A 17,831-nucleotide genomic window follows, 5' to 3' on the forward strand; every position below is an offset into this window, starting at 1 on the left:
TAGGGAAATTCTTAAAAGTGGAAAGAGTGGCTCAAACTCACCAACCTTGCTTAAGGTTTTGATCTCAGATCACTTTTCCAGATGCTTTGTTTCCTTGTACATATCCTCCAACTAGATATGTGTTCCCTATAAATATTTTACTTATCTTTTGCCTGTTTTTCATTGGACCTTTACTGTCTTTTTTACTTAGAAGAGCTCTCTTTACATATTAGACATATAACCCTTTATTGTAATGTGACAAATATGTCTCAATTTATTGCTTACCTTTTAATTTTATGTTTTCAATTTTATGTCCTCCGTGATGTAATGATTTTCTTTTGTGATTTCTTTTATTGCTTTTATGCCTAGATGTCTTTTATGGTTTTAATTTTGTCTCTATACCTCTAACTAAACTAGAAATGATTTCAGTGGATGGTGTGAGATAAGGCTCTTCTTACTTGAATATTTTCCCAAATAGCCACCTTCACAACACTGTTTATTGAAAAATCCACCCCTTCCTTCTGTTGGTTGTGGTACTTTGTCATAAGCAGGAGTCATGGGCAAATCCAGTATGGAATTTCTGAAAGCCAGTCTTCCTTCACTTGCCTTTTGCTTGTAAACAATCATGTCAAACCAGATCAGTGCTGGGGATATGCTCAGAGGCATCCAACTTCCCTTGACACCCACCGGTATCTTGTGTAGAATACAGATGACACGTGTTATACTGAGAAAGAGAAAATGTCAAGGAAACAGTGTTTGTCAATTAGACAGCTTGGGGGCTGATGCTGTAGAACCCAGAAAGTTCTTAAGAGCAATAAGTTAATATCTGCCATTTGCTTCAGCAACCGCTCCCTAGGTCTGTTGTACCCTAAGACAGACAAATGAAAATCCTCCAACTTAAGCAACGATAAATGGGGGGGAAAAGGCCATTTATGGTCCCTTCTTGCCTCCGTTTTGGTTTTCGAAATATGTAGGATTATGACCTTATGAGTCGTAGGGCTGTTTCTTTTTTTTAATGCTGGATTTTGAGTATAAACATAGCCTCCTAAACAAAAGTGAGATTTTCCGTCTGTTATCAAGTGACACAGCCGCCTGGTAAACCTTGTCCGTTCTCTGGTTTCTGACTCACCGCAGGGCATGACCCCCCTGATGTACGCCTGCGTCCGTGGGGACGAGGCGATGGTTCAGATGCTGCTGGATGCCGGAGCTGACCTGAATGTGGAGGTGAGGGTGCAGAGGGCGCAGGGCCCCTCGGCCTGGCAGTCCCCAGGGGAAGGCGAGCGAAGAGGGGGCTTTTTCTCCCGAGAGCCACTGCGGAGGGCAGGGCGCTGGGGCCAGAGAACAGGTTCGGCCAGCAGCTGGCTTTCCCCCATCCTAAGGCCCAGCCCCACCCAACCCCAGGAGCTGCCCGCACATATTTTCACTTAAAAACCACCAACAAAGCCACAAGATGCCCCAGCTTTTCACCGGCTCAGATGTGCGTCGCCTCTGATTCTTACTGCGAATCCATTCCTTGTGCGATCAGGGCAGAGAGAGCTCTCCTGGGCCATCAGCCTCTCGCTCTGTGCAGTGCAAAGCTGGACCCTGTCCCCAAGCTGAGGCGCAGCCCCCCCCCCCCCGCAAAATCCTGATTGGCTCACCTGGCTGGCAGAGTGGAAGCCACAGGCCTTAAGGCTAATCGCAAAGCTCCCTTGGGGCAGTGTGCTGTAGCAGAAAGCACACCCCAACAGGCTTTGGAATTTGACACTGGGGTTCAAATTCCGAAACTGCCTGTCCCTTAGTGTCTTGCTTTTGTGCTTGGGCAAGTGGTTTCTGAGCCTCGGTGTACCCATCTGCAAAATGGGAGAGTAATCACACCCATCTCAGAGTTGTTGGAAGAAAATACAGAGAGGACCTGGCATAAATATGAGACTCAGTTAATGTTGGTTTCCTCCCCTCCCGAGGGTTGTCATAGGTGATGTCACACTTTTTGACCATGTTCAATGCTATCTTAAGACCCACTCTCTCCAGTAGCAGGTATTGGCAGCCTTGGAAACTAGGAAAATCGGCATGCCACACAGTCCCAACTCAGCAACCTTGGGAAACCTTTTTAGTTCAAAATTAGATGCGCTTGTAGTTTTAGTACTGTGGGTTCGGGGGAAATGTTTTTGTTTGGTGTTGGGGTTTTTTAATGAGTTTTATATTCATCTGAGGAAGGCAATAGGCATAGTTTGGGATCCATAACTATTTTGGATCATACAGGTTTCAACTATTAGGGATCGCCCCCCCATTATGAATCCCTAAGCACCGTGCAGACCCTGCAAGGGCTCCTGAGCTTTGGTTCCTGGTGGGGTTCACTGGTCCTCCCTAGTCCATCCCACTGCTCCCAGCTCCAGGCTTCCCCAGGCAGGTGATGAGTGAACTCAACTCCTCTGAATGAAACAGACATCATGGTGACATGGCCCCAGAAATGCTTGGGAGAAAAACTACATGTGGTTGCCAGTTCTGCAGGACCCCAACCTTCAGCTGCTCAGCCACCTCTCTCGTGGCCAGGGGAGTTTTGAGGCCCCCATATCAAAAGACCAATATCAGATCGCTCATTCATGGTGCTTTCAGGGAAGTTTTTATGCCCAGTTTCCAGAAACATGAGTCTTTGTCAGCCAGAAGGCAGCAGAAGAGTGAAATGAGGACAGTGTGGGTGAGCTGTGACCAGATGGTGACATTCCTCCATCAGATGGTGGTCTTCCCTGGCTCAAAAGCTTGAAGCAGACCTCCCTTGCCTGGGGTTCGCTGCCACCGAGAATTCCCCCTAAAGGTGTGGATGAGATAGCAGTGGCATCTCACACTATCTGACGTCCTGTAGTTCTCAGAACCGCCACCTTTCCCGAAGCAGAGAGAGAAGCCAGGAGGGGAGCTGGCTCGTTGTAGCCCCGTTACAGCCTCTCCACCACCTTGAGGTGGTCAGAGGTCACCCATTTAATTGCTTTCAGATGAGAAGCAAAGGAGCCCTTATTTAACCCCACCACCCCACATCACCAACATTTCCCGAGGGACCTTCCAGAATGTTCTTTGTACACCTTTACCACGTGCCCAGCACAGATAGGGCAGCTTTGCTAGTCTAAGTATCATGAAGGTCACATTTTGAAAATAACTTCGATTTGTTTATAGGTTGTCAGTACTCCTCATAAATATCCATCCGTCCACCCCGAGACCCGCCATTGGACGGCTCTGACTTTTGCTGTGTTGCATGGACATATTCCTGTAGTTCAGGTATTAACATATTTCCCTATCCACACCTGACCTTTAATTTTACCTCCCCATTATGCAAATCTGTACCTCTCCCAGCATGCCTATCGCTAAGACGTTCATATTGGTTAATTGCAGTTAAATATAGCACATTCATATCATATGAGTGAAAATATTATATGTAATGATCTATATGGCCCGGCTTTAACCAATATGAAATTATCACATGCCCACATGCAGCCTCGCACAACACACAGTGGCCAGCCTACGAAGTTGTTCCCGGACGCTCGGGGGTGGGGCCTGAGCTGTGGTTTTTGTGGATCGGCTCATTTTATTTGTCGTAACATGAACACAAAACTTGGCTGGTGTGAGACCTTAGAACCTCCCCTTAGGTGTTACCCCGGTGTTTGTGTAGAGTCTAGTGGTTTCCAGCCAGTGGAAAGAAGCATCCAAGTCGCCAAGGCAACGGTTCCAAATGACACTTGCTTGGATCCCACTTCTTGAGACTCAGATCCAGGAGATCTAGGACAGGGCCTTCGCACGTGTCCTCCAGACAGCTCCCAACCATGGAGAGATGTCCTTGTCCGAGGTCCTTTGGGCATATAAGTGTGTGTCACTTGTACCTCTTCTGGCTGTTGTAGAGTTGGCGTTCAGTGACTAGCCACCCAATACATTCTAGATCTTAAACATGATCTTGATTTCATCAGAAAAAAGGGACGAGCACCCACGTCTGTGATCACACCTGACCCCACAGTGAGTGCTGAGCTTCGGGTATATCAGGAACTTACTTCCTTTTATGTGGTCTAAGCCTCTTGAGAATTAATGCAGAACAGTGAATAGTGTACGAGGGACCGCTGAGCAATGTTGGAATTCCACAGGAATCCTTTGTTGTTTCCTAGGTCATGGGGATCCTGAAGACAGATCCAAAGTCATGTTTCAGGAGGTTGAGTGTGTGACATGTTACACTGAGACCTGGCCCCTGCCTGTACAACGTCATGCCCAGTCCACTCCTAGTAGAGGAATCTGAGAAAGAAGGGGTCAGGGGGTGGCCTGGCAGATGCAGATGCCATCCTTTAACATGCAGTTGCATCCCCAGCCTTTACATCAGGAATAGGAGCAGTGGGCAGCCAAGCGAAGCCAAAGAGAAGTCAGGCCTCCTCTCCACTGCAGGGGCACCAGTCATGGAATGCCAGGGGTGCAGCCCTTCTTGGCTGTGCCCTCAGGGAGGCCCCCGGGTGATAAAGGCCCCCTTACCGCACTCCACTCCACATCAGAGACGGCACATTCACTGTGAGTGAGGTCTGGCGTGGATTTTTAAGAAGCACAGATGTCTTAGAGAATGCACAGAATCAGTCCTGTGAAGCAAAGCTCCTGGAAGCTCACTCTGCCACTTATTCATTGATCAGCTGGCCAGGAAACTTAGCCTTCACTGACCTGTCCTCAGAGCTCTCCAGGGCATTCTAGAAGGGAGTCTTGCCCTGGTTGGCCCAGGTGGTCTCCAGAGTCCTTCAGAACTCTTAGCAAAGACACCCTTAATGCTCTCCAGCCCAACAAGGGAGTCTTCCAGCCCTCTGGTTCCATGGGCTTCTCTCTTGGTGCTTCTAGAAACATTAACATACATGTCAGTCACCTGGAGAGCTTGCTGACATGCAGACTGTCCAGTGGGTCTGGGGTGACCTGAGAGCCAGTGTTTCCAACAAGCACTCAGGCGATGCTGCTGCTGGTCATAGACCACACTGTGAGTCGCCTCGGGTTCTAGCAGATAGAAGCAGCTCCTAGTTCATCCTCAAGGTCCAACTGCCCTCGCCCAGCGCACGTGGTCACTGACCCAGAGGGAGAGCAGGCACATTGGCCTCGCACTGATGTCCACGTTTTTCTGATACCTCCTCGCAGCGCATGTCCTCTAAACATCTCAATGGCCACTCTTCCTCTGCAGCTCCTCCTGGACGCAGGGGCCAAGGTCGAGGGCTCCGTGGAACACGGCGAGGAAAACTACTCGGAAACGCCCCTGCAGCTCGCAGCCGCCGTAGGTAAGAGTGGCTGGTTCTCACCCAGGCCGAGGGTCTCCACCGCCCTGGCCCTTGATGTGTCTGTGACCATATATTTGCTTTATTCTCTTGTAAAACCCCTTCTCTGGGCTTGCAGGCAATTTTGAGCTGGTTAGTTTGCTGTTGGAGCGTGGTGCGGACCCTCTGATAGGAACCATGTACAGGAATGGAATTTCTACCACCCCCCAGGGTGATATGAACTCTTTCAGCCAGGCCGCAGCCCACGGACACAGGTAGGCTAGGATGGGCCAGAGCCACCAGGTCCCAAGTGGTGCTTGTTAAAAATGCAGATTCCCAGGCCTACCCCAGACCCGCTGCCTCTCTGGATGTGGGGCCCAGAGGCAGTGCAGGCCCCAGCCCCGCCCGGCCAGAGTCGCCTTCCCTGCCGGCTTCCCGCTGAGCGCCAGCCTCGTGCCGCACAGGTCTGCTCGGGCTGGCCCCTGCTGTCCTCTCCCGGCCAGCTGCCACCTCCCAGAGGCTACATCCCGCCTCTGAAGTGAAGCGACAAGAGCCCAGTTTAAAGAGAATAAATCCTCGTGTTTGACTACTCCCCGTCTACCATTCCGTCGGGTTCTACCCCGTCGGGTTTTATTACACGTCACCCCGATTAAAGCAAATGCATTAATTTGCTTTAATGGGCGAGTGCAGAGTTCCAGGGCCTGCTAGGTATTCGAGGCAAACACTTAGCTCCCAGTGTCCTTGAGCAAACACGGCCGGCCATGCTCCACTATTTCCTCCACCCCCAGAACGCAGCGCCGGTGGTCAGAACCCCGGAGCCATCACCCAGAGTGGGTCCCCTCAGCTTCCCTTTCCCAGCGAGTTGTCCCCACCTGCCCCCAGCCGGCAGAGCCCTTCCTCCTCTGAGTGTCTTCCTATCTGGGTTTATGATTGACAGGAACGTGTTCCGCAAACTGCTCGCTCAGCCCGAGAAGGAGAAGAGTGATATCCTGTCCCTGGAGGAGATTCTGGCCGAGGGGACTGAGCTGGCGGAGACAGCCCCGCCCCCCCTGTGCGCCAGCCGCAGCAGCAAGGCCAAACTGAGAGCCCTGAGAGAGGCCATGTATCACAGCGCTGAGCATGGCTACGTGGATGTCACAATTGACATCAGGAGCATAGGTCAGTCTGGGCACCCTCCCCCACTGGGCATGGCACCACTGCCCAGCTGTAGGTCCCACACACACACACACACACACACACACATAGCCCAGGGAACCCCTCTATAGCTGGCTGGAGCACTTCCAGGCTGAGACACCCCTACAGTCCCCATCGACAGCAGCATCCTGCCAGCCCCAGAGCCCTATCCTCAGGTCACCTTTCCATGATTCCCACGCTCTGGACCCTGGGAAGTTAGGAGTGTGAATCACCTGGGAGCTTGTCTGAATACACATTGCCAGGCCCTACACCCAGAAGCTCTGCGGTCAAGGGTCTGGATGGGTAAAGGCTGGAAATCTTTATATTTAACAATCATCCCAGGTGGTTCCCAGTGGTTGGGGAGTCACTGCTCAGAGCACACAAATCACAAAGCTGCGGCCAGGCAGTGGCTGGGACAAGGACAAGCCTCCTTACCAGGGCTCCACCCACTGAGCTTCGGGGGCAGAACCATTCTCAGGAAGATTTGGGGAGGCTCTTCCCCGAGTGAGCCAGCCCACAGCCATCCCCTCCTGCATCTGGGGAACAGGCTAGCCTGGCCCTCCCCAGTCTAGTGGCATTAGCCCAGGCAAGGGAACCTAGCATGGGCCTTAAACACAGGGCATGGCAGGTCAAGGTAGACTGAGGCCTGTGGACGGGCACCCTGATGCTGTTCTGGAAACGGGCCTCCCACGGGTGGCTGCTTAGTATGTGGGCTGTTCATGCCATGGCTCTGCGGGCCTGTTTAGCAAGGGTGACGCAGCCCGAGGCTCTGAAAGGCCGGCCTGCTGTACACAGTAGGGAGATGCACACACTGCCTCGCCATGAGAGGGGAGAAAACCAACACAGCACTCAGATGCTGGAGAGGTTCCTATAACAGGCGGCCCCCTGATGAAGTGGCTGCAGACGGAAATGTTGTTTTGCATAGGGGAGCAGCAGCAATGTCCTCCATGCCTTCTGATGCAGATGGAAGCATCCATCTTAGCCGGAGTGATAGATGGGGAAGCTCGCTGGAGGGTTTAACCAGCCCTCAGCTCTCGTCTGGGCGTGGATGTGGTATCCAACCCCGGGCAAGACTCTGCCCCTCCCTGAGCGTCTCCCTCCCCAGACAGTAGAGGGGATGGAGACCAATGAAGTCAGCGCTGAGAAGTATGTCATAGGCCTAAGTCGTGTGCATAATAATTCCAGTATTCTACACCATGATTATAGGTTGTAAAATGCAGCCCCTAATAATATGAGTAGCGTGAAGAAATAGACACCTGTACTTAAGGGAATTGAATTATGACCTTTAATTTCAACTTCTGCAAGTCTTTGGGGGAAAATCAACACTGGCTCTATTCATTGAAAGTCTGTCTGTTGGCCTCATAATTTGGTAATGTCCTGGGAAAAGGCCAAGTTTTAGATAAAAACATGCCTTCTCTTTCGGTTGTTCTCTGCCTTGCCCTCTCCTCCCCACCCCTCCTCCCAGGTGTCCCGTGGACCCTGCACACGTGGCTGGAGTCTCTGCGGATCGCCTTCCAGCAGCACCGCAGGCCCCTCATCCAGTGCCTGTTGAAGGAGTTCAAGACCATTCAGGAGGAAGAGTACACGGAGGAGCTCATCACCCAAGGCCTGCCCCTGATGTTTGAGATCCTGAAAGCGAGCAAGGTACGAGGGGGTTGATGCCTTTGGGTCGTCTGCAGAGAGCTAGGCTGGAGGTTCCCCCTCTCAGGGGTCCCTTAACCTGACCCTGCCCTTCAGGTATGATCCCTGTGGTCACGGCCACTGGTGGCTTGTGTACCCCAACTGGCTCAAGCCACTTGTGCAGTCATTTGTGGGGCAGCTGTTTTGCTGAGCAGCTGTTATGTTCCAAGGCACTTAGGCACATATCTCCTAGCCCAGGGAATTTGCACAGAAGCTGGTAAAATAAAACCCACACATGTGCCCCAAGGGCATCTGAGTGGTTTATGAAACAAAGTCAAATTCAGCGGCACAGGCTCTGAGAGGTCAGGGAAGGTGTTGCTGGGACTAGAGCAGGCCTGACAGACAGATAGGAATCCACCAGGAAGAGGGACACGGGTGCAGCGCCCTATATGAATGGGGTACAGGCCCTGTCAAGGTTACTGGAAGCCAAGGCCTAGGATAGGCTTTTCAGGTGCAGAGGATCTGGTGAGCCCAACTCTGACCCCTTGAGACTTACCTCTTGTTCACTGGCCTCCTAATTCCTGCTGACACCTGCATTCACAGCAACAGGGAAACGATACAACCCATTCAAACACCAGTCCAACCCTTGGGTGTTGTGTGATCAGTTCTTAAAAATCTCTTTGGGGTCACTTGTTTGATGATACCATACAGACACCCATCACCGGACAGTGGGCCATGTGGCACTGTGTGTGTGTGGAGAACTTTGACAATGGACAGCTGTGGTATGTCCATCCCCCAGCCAGCCATGGGGTAGAGAGCCCAGGTGGGGGAGAGGGGTGACAAATGCCCCACCACTGGCTGTGGAAGCACCAGGGGGCACCAGTTTGCCTGAGAGACTTTGAGGAGTTTGGGCACCAACCATCCCATACCCCAAGGCTTCTCGGTGGGCCACAGGAGACAGGATAGCACAGTGGTTGAGAGTATGGGCTCTGGAGCCAAACTATAGGAGTTCAAGCCTGGCTCTGCCACTTGCTTGCCTTATGACCCTAGACAAGTGACATAACTTCTCTCTGCCTCAGTTTCCCCACCTGAAAATGGAGAAAATAACTGTATTAACATTTTAGGCTGATTTGTGAAGATTAAATGAGTCAGTGCCCTTCAAATTGTCCCTGCCACTGAGTGGGTACTTTATAATCCCCGTCATAACCATGGCCTCACCAGGGGAGGTGCCACCTCCATTGTTTCTCAAGGAGTCTTCTGTAGAAACCATCCCCTCAGAACCATCCCCTCAGCAGGGATTATATCAACATATTTAACACCCCAACGCATCCCAGGTACCAAGGAGCCCATGAAAACCACATGTAACCAGCTGAATATCAGACCCTCAGAATAACATTGGATTATCCCCATTTCTCTACTGCAGAGCCTTGAATAGCCTAATTCACAGAGGCAATCAAGTATTTCCCAAACTCCCCTGACATTGGAACCCTTTTTATAATGAACTGTCTTGAGACACAAATGAGGATCTTTTTAAGCTAAAATATGTAGTTTCCACTCGCCATATGCCTGGCACAATTCTAAGCACAATATAAGGATTAACTCATTTAACCCTCACAAGCAACCTTTGAAGCAAATACCATTATTATCCCCATTTAACAGTTGGGGAAACCAAGACACAGGTAGGGTGACTCACTTGCCCAAGATCACACAGTGGCTAAGTAGCAGAGCTGGGATTGAACCCAGGCAGTCTGGCCCCAGCACCAGCCTCTTACAACGTCTGTCCCAGCACAGGCTTGGTGGAGCTCTGGGGTCCCTCTAAGACAATGGAAACAAGTCGCAGGGCAGACAAGCCTCTGAACCAGGAGGGCAACACGGGTTCCCCCACCAGGCCAGGGCGATGGGCTGTCCACCAGGGGGAAGAGGGGAGCGTGGAGCTGCCCCTTCCGGCGGTGGGCTGGCCCCACAGTAGAGCAGCAGCGCGCCGGCCAGCCTGTCTGCTTTCTGAGCCTGGGGCACCTGGCCTGGGGTCCCCAGCAAGGCCCATTAGGTCTCCCTCATTAGCGTGCCTTCAGCGCAGCGGCTCCGGCCCCCGCGGCCTGGATTTATGCTTGATGTCAGGCCCCACTGAGACCTAAAGTGGGAGCAGGTGTGCCGGCCTCCAGTAATGAGCCTCAGCAATTCTATTTAGAGTGAAACCTGCTGGAAGCTTTTCAAAACCAAATGCTCCCTGCCCCTCACCCCCCAACTTGAAAATAAATAAAAAGGCTTTCACCCGAAATTACCTAAGAAACCACCTTTGTGAAAAACATTCCTCGTTCTGTTCCCAGGGCCTGGTGGTCTAATTGGTTTGGGTTTTTATTTTCTTTCTTTCTTCAGGATATAGCAGGCATTCCAGAAATTACTGAAGCATCTTGTGTTTTAAGTAAACCTGATCTATGGGGTTTTTTAAGTAAACTTTGTTTTGAAGGATGATATAATACAGAAAAGTGCCCAGATCATAACTCTAGAAACAAATGAATTTCCACAAGGTAAAGCTCCCTGTGTGATGAGCACCCAGACCAAAAACAGAGCCTCGCCAGCACCCCACCAGCCCCCCTCCTGGCCCAATCCAGCCTCTACCCAAGAAGAGCAGCCAACAGCTCTGACGACAGCAGCTGGGGGCAGGGAAGCAGGGAGGGGCCTTTGCCAGGATGTGCATTCCAGGGCCTGCTCCCAGTAGTGGTACCGATCATAGGATGGGGGGACCCAGGGATGGGGCAGCTCCTGGTAGGAAGGAGGAATCTGGAAGGATTGCAAGAGTCCGGTTTGCTCTTCTATGGGGGTTCAACGACGAACCCTACTGGTGAAATATGGTATTACACATCACTTACACCCCACGTAGGGGAGAAAGGGAATCATTTCCCGTGGCTCTGCCAAGTCAGGCGTTCCCCAAGCATGGGCGATATTCCTGTGCGTTTATTTTGCTTTTGCTTTTCCAGGTTCTTGAGGTAGAGACTTAGACTATCTATTTGAAACTTTTCCTTTTTTCCTATGCATGCCTTTGATACTATACATTTTCTTCTCAGCACCACCCTAGCTGTGTCCCACAATTTTTGATGTTTTTTTATTTTCACTTTAATTCAGTCCAGTGTACTTTTTTATTTCCCTTGAAACTTGCTCTTTGGCTTATGGGTCATTTAAAAGTGTGTTATTTAGTTTTGAAGCGTTTGGGGATTTTTCAGTTATTGATTTCTAGTTTGATTCCATTGTGGCCTGAGAACACATTCTGTATTATTTCAGTTCGTTTAAAGATTTGATATTTGTTATATGGCCCAAACCTGGCCTATCTCAGGATAGGTTCTGTGGGCACTTGAGAGGATGTGCTTTCTGCCGTTGTTGAGTGGAACATTCTGTAATTGTCCATAACATCCCTTTGGCTGATGACTGTGCTGAGCCCTTCTATATCCTGTAGATGTTCCCCCCAGTTATCCTATCAGTTGAGAGAGGGGTGTTAAAGTCTCCAACTATAATTGTTAGATTTGTCTTTCTCCCCTTTTCGTTTATCCATCTTTGACTTGCATACTTTGCAGCTCTGTTGTTTGGTGTCTTCTTGGTGTATTAACCCCCTTGTCACTATGTAGTGCCCCTCTCTGCTTCAGCTAATTGTCTTTCCTCTGAACTCTCCTTAATCTAATATTAATATAGCCACTCCTGCTTTCCTTTGATTAACGTTTGTGTGATATTTTTCCCATCCTTTTATTTTCAACTTGCCTATATCATTATATTTGAAGTTTCTTAGAAAAGTAGGTAGCTGGTCTTTTCATCCACCCTGCCAATCTCTGTCTCTTAATTAAAATTTATAGACCATTTACATTTTATTTAATTATTGATACCTTAGGGCTTAAGTCTGCCATCTTGTTCTGTTTTCTGTGTGATCTCTCTGTTTCCTGCCTTCCTGTGGACTACCTGAACATTTTTTTAAAATTCCATTTTTATTTGCCTGTAATGTTTTGGAGTCTGTCTCACTATATAGCTTTTTTAGTGGTTGCTTGATGTATTATATTATATATACATAATATCGAAGTCTACTGGTGTCACTTTACCAGTTCCAATGAAATATGGAAACCTTATCTCTCTTTATGTCCCTTTACCGCCTCTTCCATTTATGACATAACCATCTTTAAATATGTCACCTATATACATTTAGAACCACATCAGGAAGCATTACAATTTTTGCATCAACCATCAAACATAATTAGGAAACTCAGGGGAAAAAAGGCTATTATATTTGTCCAGATTTTTACTTACCATGTTCTTCCTTCTTGATGTTCCAAGGTTCCTTCTTTCATTCTTTCCTTTCTGTTTAGAGAACATCAACCATTCTTCTAGGGTAGTTCTGGTGTCCAGTTCTCCTAGTTTTCCTTCATCTGAGACTGATTTCTCTTTCATTCCGAAAGGATATTTTCACTGGTTATTCTTTACTTAATATTTTTCTTTTAAGTCATCTTACCTTCCCCTCAATGTATTTAGAAAGGAAACATTATATTACTACCGTAAGCAGAAAGCCCTATCAATTGCTATGAGTAGAAGGCCCATATCAAAATAAATGGGTGATGACTTAAAAGCACTTTAAGTTCGTTGTGTGTTCAATTTCATCTTGTACCCAACTCCAAGGGCGTGTGACAGACTTGGAGCTACGGCCGGCCTCATGGGAATCCCCTGGGCCACACAGCCTTCCCGCCGATGCCTTTTCCAGGTGTGCTCAGCACAGAGAGGGTCATGCTGACAGGTCAGCCCAGCGCATCCACAGGGCAGGGGCCTGTCTGTCAGGATGAATCTATGAAGACAACTCACTGCCAGTGACCCTGGAAAGTAACAGTAGTTCCACATTCTCTTGATTTTGAAGTCAGGCTTTTTTCATCTGTTTGAATTTCTCAGCCTGAAACGGGTCTTAAAAATGGATGTGCATGTTTATTGCAGTGAGGTTTTTTTCTCTTCCTAAAAGCGGCCTTTAATTCTAGGATATTTTAGAACCTAGGAAATTAGAGATTAATTTTAACTACGGGAAATTGCTGTTTGGAGAGTTCAGAAATGGTCAAATTGCCCAGCTCGTGTTGCTCAGTGGTTGAGCATCGACCCAGGAACCAAGAGGTCACCGGTTCGATTCCCAGTCAGGGCACATGCCCCTGTTTGGGGCTCGATCCCCAGTCAGGGCCGTGCAGGAGGTAGTCAATCGGTGTTTCTCTCTCATCCATGTTTCTATCTCTCCTTCTCCATTCCTCTCTCAAAATCAATGAAAACATATTTTTAAAATATTTTTCAAAAAAGGTCAACTATTGGCACTTCCCTATGGTTCAATCTAATGGCATATTGTGATGTGTTATCTTTTTAATCCTCATACAAACCTCACCCAGCAGGTATTTTTAATCCATTTGGGAAGAGAACACGGAGGCCCAGAGAAGCTGAGTAACTTTCCTAAGGTCACAGAGCTGAGAGGTGAGGAGCCAGGACTAGACCCAGCTCCGCCTGGTCCCCTTGTCCATGTTTTTACCACTGCGTAGAACCCCCACCTGAGCCACCTGTAAAGGACCTTGGGGACAATCCTAGCACCCCTTTCCAAAGAAAAGAATGTACATTGGTATCTTTTAAGGAGAGCAATGAGGGGTCAGAGGAGGAGAGGAAAGATGTCAGCCCTGAAATCCACAGACTCCGTCTTAAGAGAGTCTCCTGGTAACTGTGATATTAAGAATTCAGTTCTGGCCCTGGCCACTCAGGTTGTTGGAGCATTGCCTTTTATACCAAAAGGCTGCAGGTTTGATTCCCAGCCAGGGCACGCACCTAGGTTGTAGGTTTGATCCCCAGTGGGGCTCGTAAAGAAGGCAGCTGATCAATGTTTCTCTCTCACACTGATGTTTGTCTGTCTCTCTCTTCCTCCCTCTCAAAAATCAGTTTTTAGAAAAACAACATATCCTCAAGTGAGGATTTAAAAAAAAAAAAAAAGAATTTAGCTCTGTGTCGTTGCCCAGTTCCGAGTCCTGAGAACCCAAGTTCACCCCATGTGTACACCCAGCATTTTCCAAGAGAGGCCTGGGTGGGTGGCAGGTACCCAGCAGTACCGCTCATTTTAAGGGCGCTTGTGATTACATTGGGCCCAACCACATAATCCAGGCTCCCAGGTGATGCTGATGGTACTGGCTGGGGGCCCACAACTTGAGAACTGCTGCGTGAAGCTAGGAGAGAGGCAATGGCTTTGTGAGTGTTACATGAAGGAGCACTTAGCATCCTTGTTTATAAGGCGCCCTCTAAAAGCAGCATCCCTTTTTCCTCTCAATCTCAGTGCGTCCCCTCAGGCACCTCTGTGGATCCGTCTGAAGTGACGAGGTGCCTTTCGGGATCTCACCCGCTTTCATCAAAGGGCTGGATTTGCTTTTCATGTGCTGAGCTGTATCCTGCTTCGGGAACACAAAGCAGTAGACTCAGAACGAGCTTGAACCACTGACATCATGAGTTGTCCCAAACCCATCTTTTAAAATAAAAAATATTTGTTTTTATTACAAAAGCAGTACACCTTTTGGTGTACAAACAGTCATTTGCTGCAGAAAATATAACTCCCTGTACTGGGTGTACACAGGGAGCTAAAAAAAACACATCATAATCCCACGCAAAGGTATTTCCTCCCTGACCTTTCTCTGTAAATACCTGTCAATCTAAATATATATGTAGGGTTTTATTTCCAAAAAATTGCATGATACAAACTGTGTTGTAACCCACTTTTAAAATATATTTGTAAATGCCTTTCTATCTAACTCCCCCTTTTAGCCCCAAGTTTCAACCCCTTCACTCAATGAAAAGCACCCAAGTGCTGTGATTCGCGGCTTCCCGCCTGCATGGAGGGAGCCTGCGTGGAGGGAGACTCGTGAGCAGCCGTGGGCCCCAGGGCGGAGAGGCAGAGACACAGAGAGCAGGGCTGTCAGGAGCAGGCTCCTCCTTCCCTGAGCAATGGGGGGGGGGGGGGGGGGGGGGGAGGCTGATTCTGCATCACAGAACTCTTCCCCCACCTTTTTTTTGAGAAAGTGATTCAGCTGAGCGCTCCTGATCCGGAAATGTCTCAGCACCAGAGTCAAGTTCACAAGAAGCTGAATCAGGACCATCTGTGTCTCGGCAATAGGGACACAGTCACAGGATCCCAAGGGCTTTCTGCTGGTCTTTTCAGGATGATTAGCGGCGACCAGAATTTTGGAGTATTGATAAAAGCATGTTTGGGGTAAAAACTTATTTTCCATTCTGTGAGTTACAAAACCTGCTTTCCCATGGATAGGAAATGATTAGAGCAAGAGGATTTAATTACAAATTAGGCTTTCACCAGTGAGCCCGCTAGAAACACAGTAGACAGGCGAGCAAGCAACTCCAGGGCCCGCCGGGGAAACGGGAAGCGCGATGTCCGGGGGATTCTCTAGGGACCCGAGATGAGTCTGTGGGCGCCTCTGCCTTGGGGGCCGCGTCCCTGGCAGCAGCTCGTGCGAGGCCGCGCTCAGCCCCCCGCAAGCTGAGCTGCTCTCTGTTCCCCGCAGAACGAGGTGATCAGCCAGCAGCTGTGCGTCATCTTCACTCACTGCTACGGGCCCTACCCCATCCCCAAGCTCACGGAGATCAAGCGGAAGCAGACCTCGCGCCTGGGTGAGTGTGTCGCCGCCCGCCCGGTGGGTGCTGCTTTGTGCCTTCCAGGCGAGGCAGACGCGAACGCCATCAAGAAGGTGGCGGGTATTCCAGGGCAAGCAGGACAGACACCGGCGTCCGGCGGGTGGAGGTCAGCCTGTCACCTTGACTATGCGACAAAACTGAAGGCTAGACCTTAGGGAAAGTGTATCAGAGCATATACCCCTCGCTGCCTGTAATCCTCCACTTAGAGGAAGAATGCGACCCACCAATACCTTCCTCCTCTAACTGAAAGATTACAGCGACAGCAAAGTCTCTGGAGCCCTGCGGGCAGGTAGATTCTAAAAGCAACCCAAGTGCCCATCAACAGTGGATAAAAAAGCTGTGGTACTTACATACAATGGAATATTACTCAGCCATCAAAAAGATGAAATCCTACCACGTGCAACAGGATGGATGGACCTAGAGGGTTTTATGCTAAGTGAAATAAATTAGAGAAAAACAAATACCATATGATTTCACTTACATGTGGAATCTAAAGAACAAAATAAATGAACAAACAAAACAGAAACAGATTCATAGATACAGAGAACAAACTGATGGTTGCCAGGTGGGAGGGGGTTGGGGAGCTGGGTGAAAAAGGTGAAGGGATTGAGAACTACAAATTACCAAATAGTCCTGGAGATACCAAGCACAGCATAGGGAATATAATCAATACTATTGTAATAACTATGTATGGGACCAGGTGGGTACTGGAAATATCGGGGGGAACACTTTATAAAGTATGTAACTGTCTAACTCCTATGCTGTACACTTGAAACTAATTCAAAATATTGAATGTAATGGGAAATGTTAAGGTGGGGGGGGAAAGGAGAGTCTCTTATGTAGAAATTTTGTTATTTTTAAAAAACATAATAAAACTGCCGGGCCAGTGTGGCTCAGCAATTGAGCATCGGCCTAGGATCCAGGAGATCATGGTTCGATTCCCTGTCAGGGCACAAGCCTGGGTTGTGGGCTCGATCCCCAGTAGGGGGCGTGCAGGAGGCAGCGGGTCAATGACTCTCACCATTGATGTTTCTATCTCTCTCCCTCTCCCTTCCTCTCTCTGAAATCAATAAAGATATATTATAAATATATATATATAATAAAACCAATATTGGAGTGAAAAATAATAAAAGAAGCCTGAACTATGCATGGCAGCTCCCCCCAGCTCTCCCTAAGGAGGGACGAGCAGGGGACAGTGACAGGCCGTGGTGTTCCTCTGGTGGAGTCCCCTGCAGGGAGCTAGGAGGAGAAGGGAACCAGTCCGTCGCCCCCCCCCCCCCCTTGACACACACACGAGGGGAACATACCTGAGCTGAGGAGACTGGATGCTCTGAATCCCAGCAGAGCAGCAGTAATCACTTTTATTCTTCTTGGACCCTTGCACTGAGCTTGCCCCAGCCGAGCACTTGACCGACCCTATCTCAGGTTATCCTCAGGCCACCGCAGGAGGCAGGCATCGGGAGTCTGAACCAGGTTCACCCGAAGCCGTAATCCCACCATCCTGTGGTTTTAGCTTCTGGGATTTTCCAGGAGAAACCTTTCCATCCGGCACTGATTTCATTCGGAGGATCCTGGGGCCGCTGCAGCCAGCTTGACCAGCCCAGAAAAAAGACAAAGAAATAGTCAGCTGCCTTGAAACCTGAGCCATGAGCCTTCTGTCGCAGGGGCCTATCTCGTTGCTGCACAGGGAGCCATGAAATATTAAAGACGGTTTAATATTTTAATATTAAAGGATTCCTTTTCTAATGAAGGTTGGGACACTTTCCTGCTTCCTAGCTCCTTTTCCTACAAAGACTGGGAAACATTTGATCAATGGAAGCCTCTGAAAATTCTACTCTTTAGCAAAACCACTTTAGAAACAGGTGAGCTAGTTTAAGTGCGTGAAAAGGCTGAATTCATGGAGCTGTTTTAAACTACTTTTGTTCCTGGAATGAATAACTGGTTAATTGCAATGACCACTTTTTGCTAAATGGAGAATTTAGCAGCTGAGCCAAGGGTTACCTGTTTTTTCTTTGCACCCATTCCTCTGAGCAAACCAGGATGTACCCAAACCACAAGTATTTCCACCCTTTAGAAAACAGGTGTTAGTTAAAATATTCGAAGTGCAACAAATTATAAAGACCAATCAAAGTAAGAGACTTTAGAGAT

At 49.0% G+C, this 17,831-nt stretch overlaps 1 protein-coding gene across 1 annotated transcript in view; it reads left to right on the forward strand.

Moving 5' to 3' along the window:
• ABTB3 (ankyrin repeat and BTB domain containing 3) overlaps positions 1-17,831 on the forward strand; it is a 246,484-nt gene that overhangs the window by 211,942 nt on the left and 16,711 nt on the right. The window contains exons 6-12 of the mRNA XM_087814880.1: positions 1,114-1,203; positions 3,127-3,228; positions 5,141-5,234; positions 5,350-5,485; positions 6,148-6,368; positions 7,849-8,027; positions 15,554-15,659. Of these exons, the coding sequence (XP_087671006.1) occupies positions 1,114-1,203; positions 3,127-3,228; positions 5,141-5,234; positions 5,350-5,485; positions 6,148-6,368; positions 7,849-8,027; positions 15,554-15,659 (928 nt within the window). The remainder of the gene's footprint in view (positions 1-1,113; positions 1,204-3,126; positions 3,229-5,140; positions 5,235-5,349; positions 5,486-6,147; positions 6,369-7,848; positions 8,028-15,553; positions 15,660-17,831) is intronic.

This window comes from Miniopterus natalensis, chromosome 2 (assembly GCF_054644295.1).
Source record: "Miniopterus natalensis isolate mMinNat1 chromosome 2, mMinNat1.hap1, whole genome shotgun sequence".
In the NCBI taxonomy this organism is placed as follows: Eukaryota; Metazoa; Chordata; class Mammalia; order Chiroptera; family Miniopteridae; genus Miniopterus; species Miniopterus natalensis.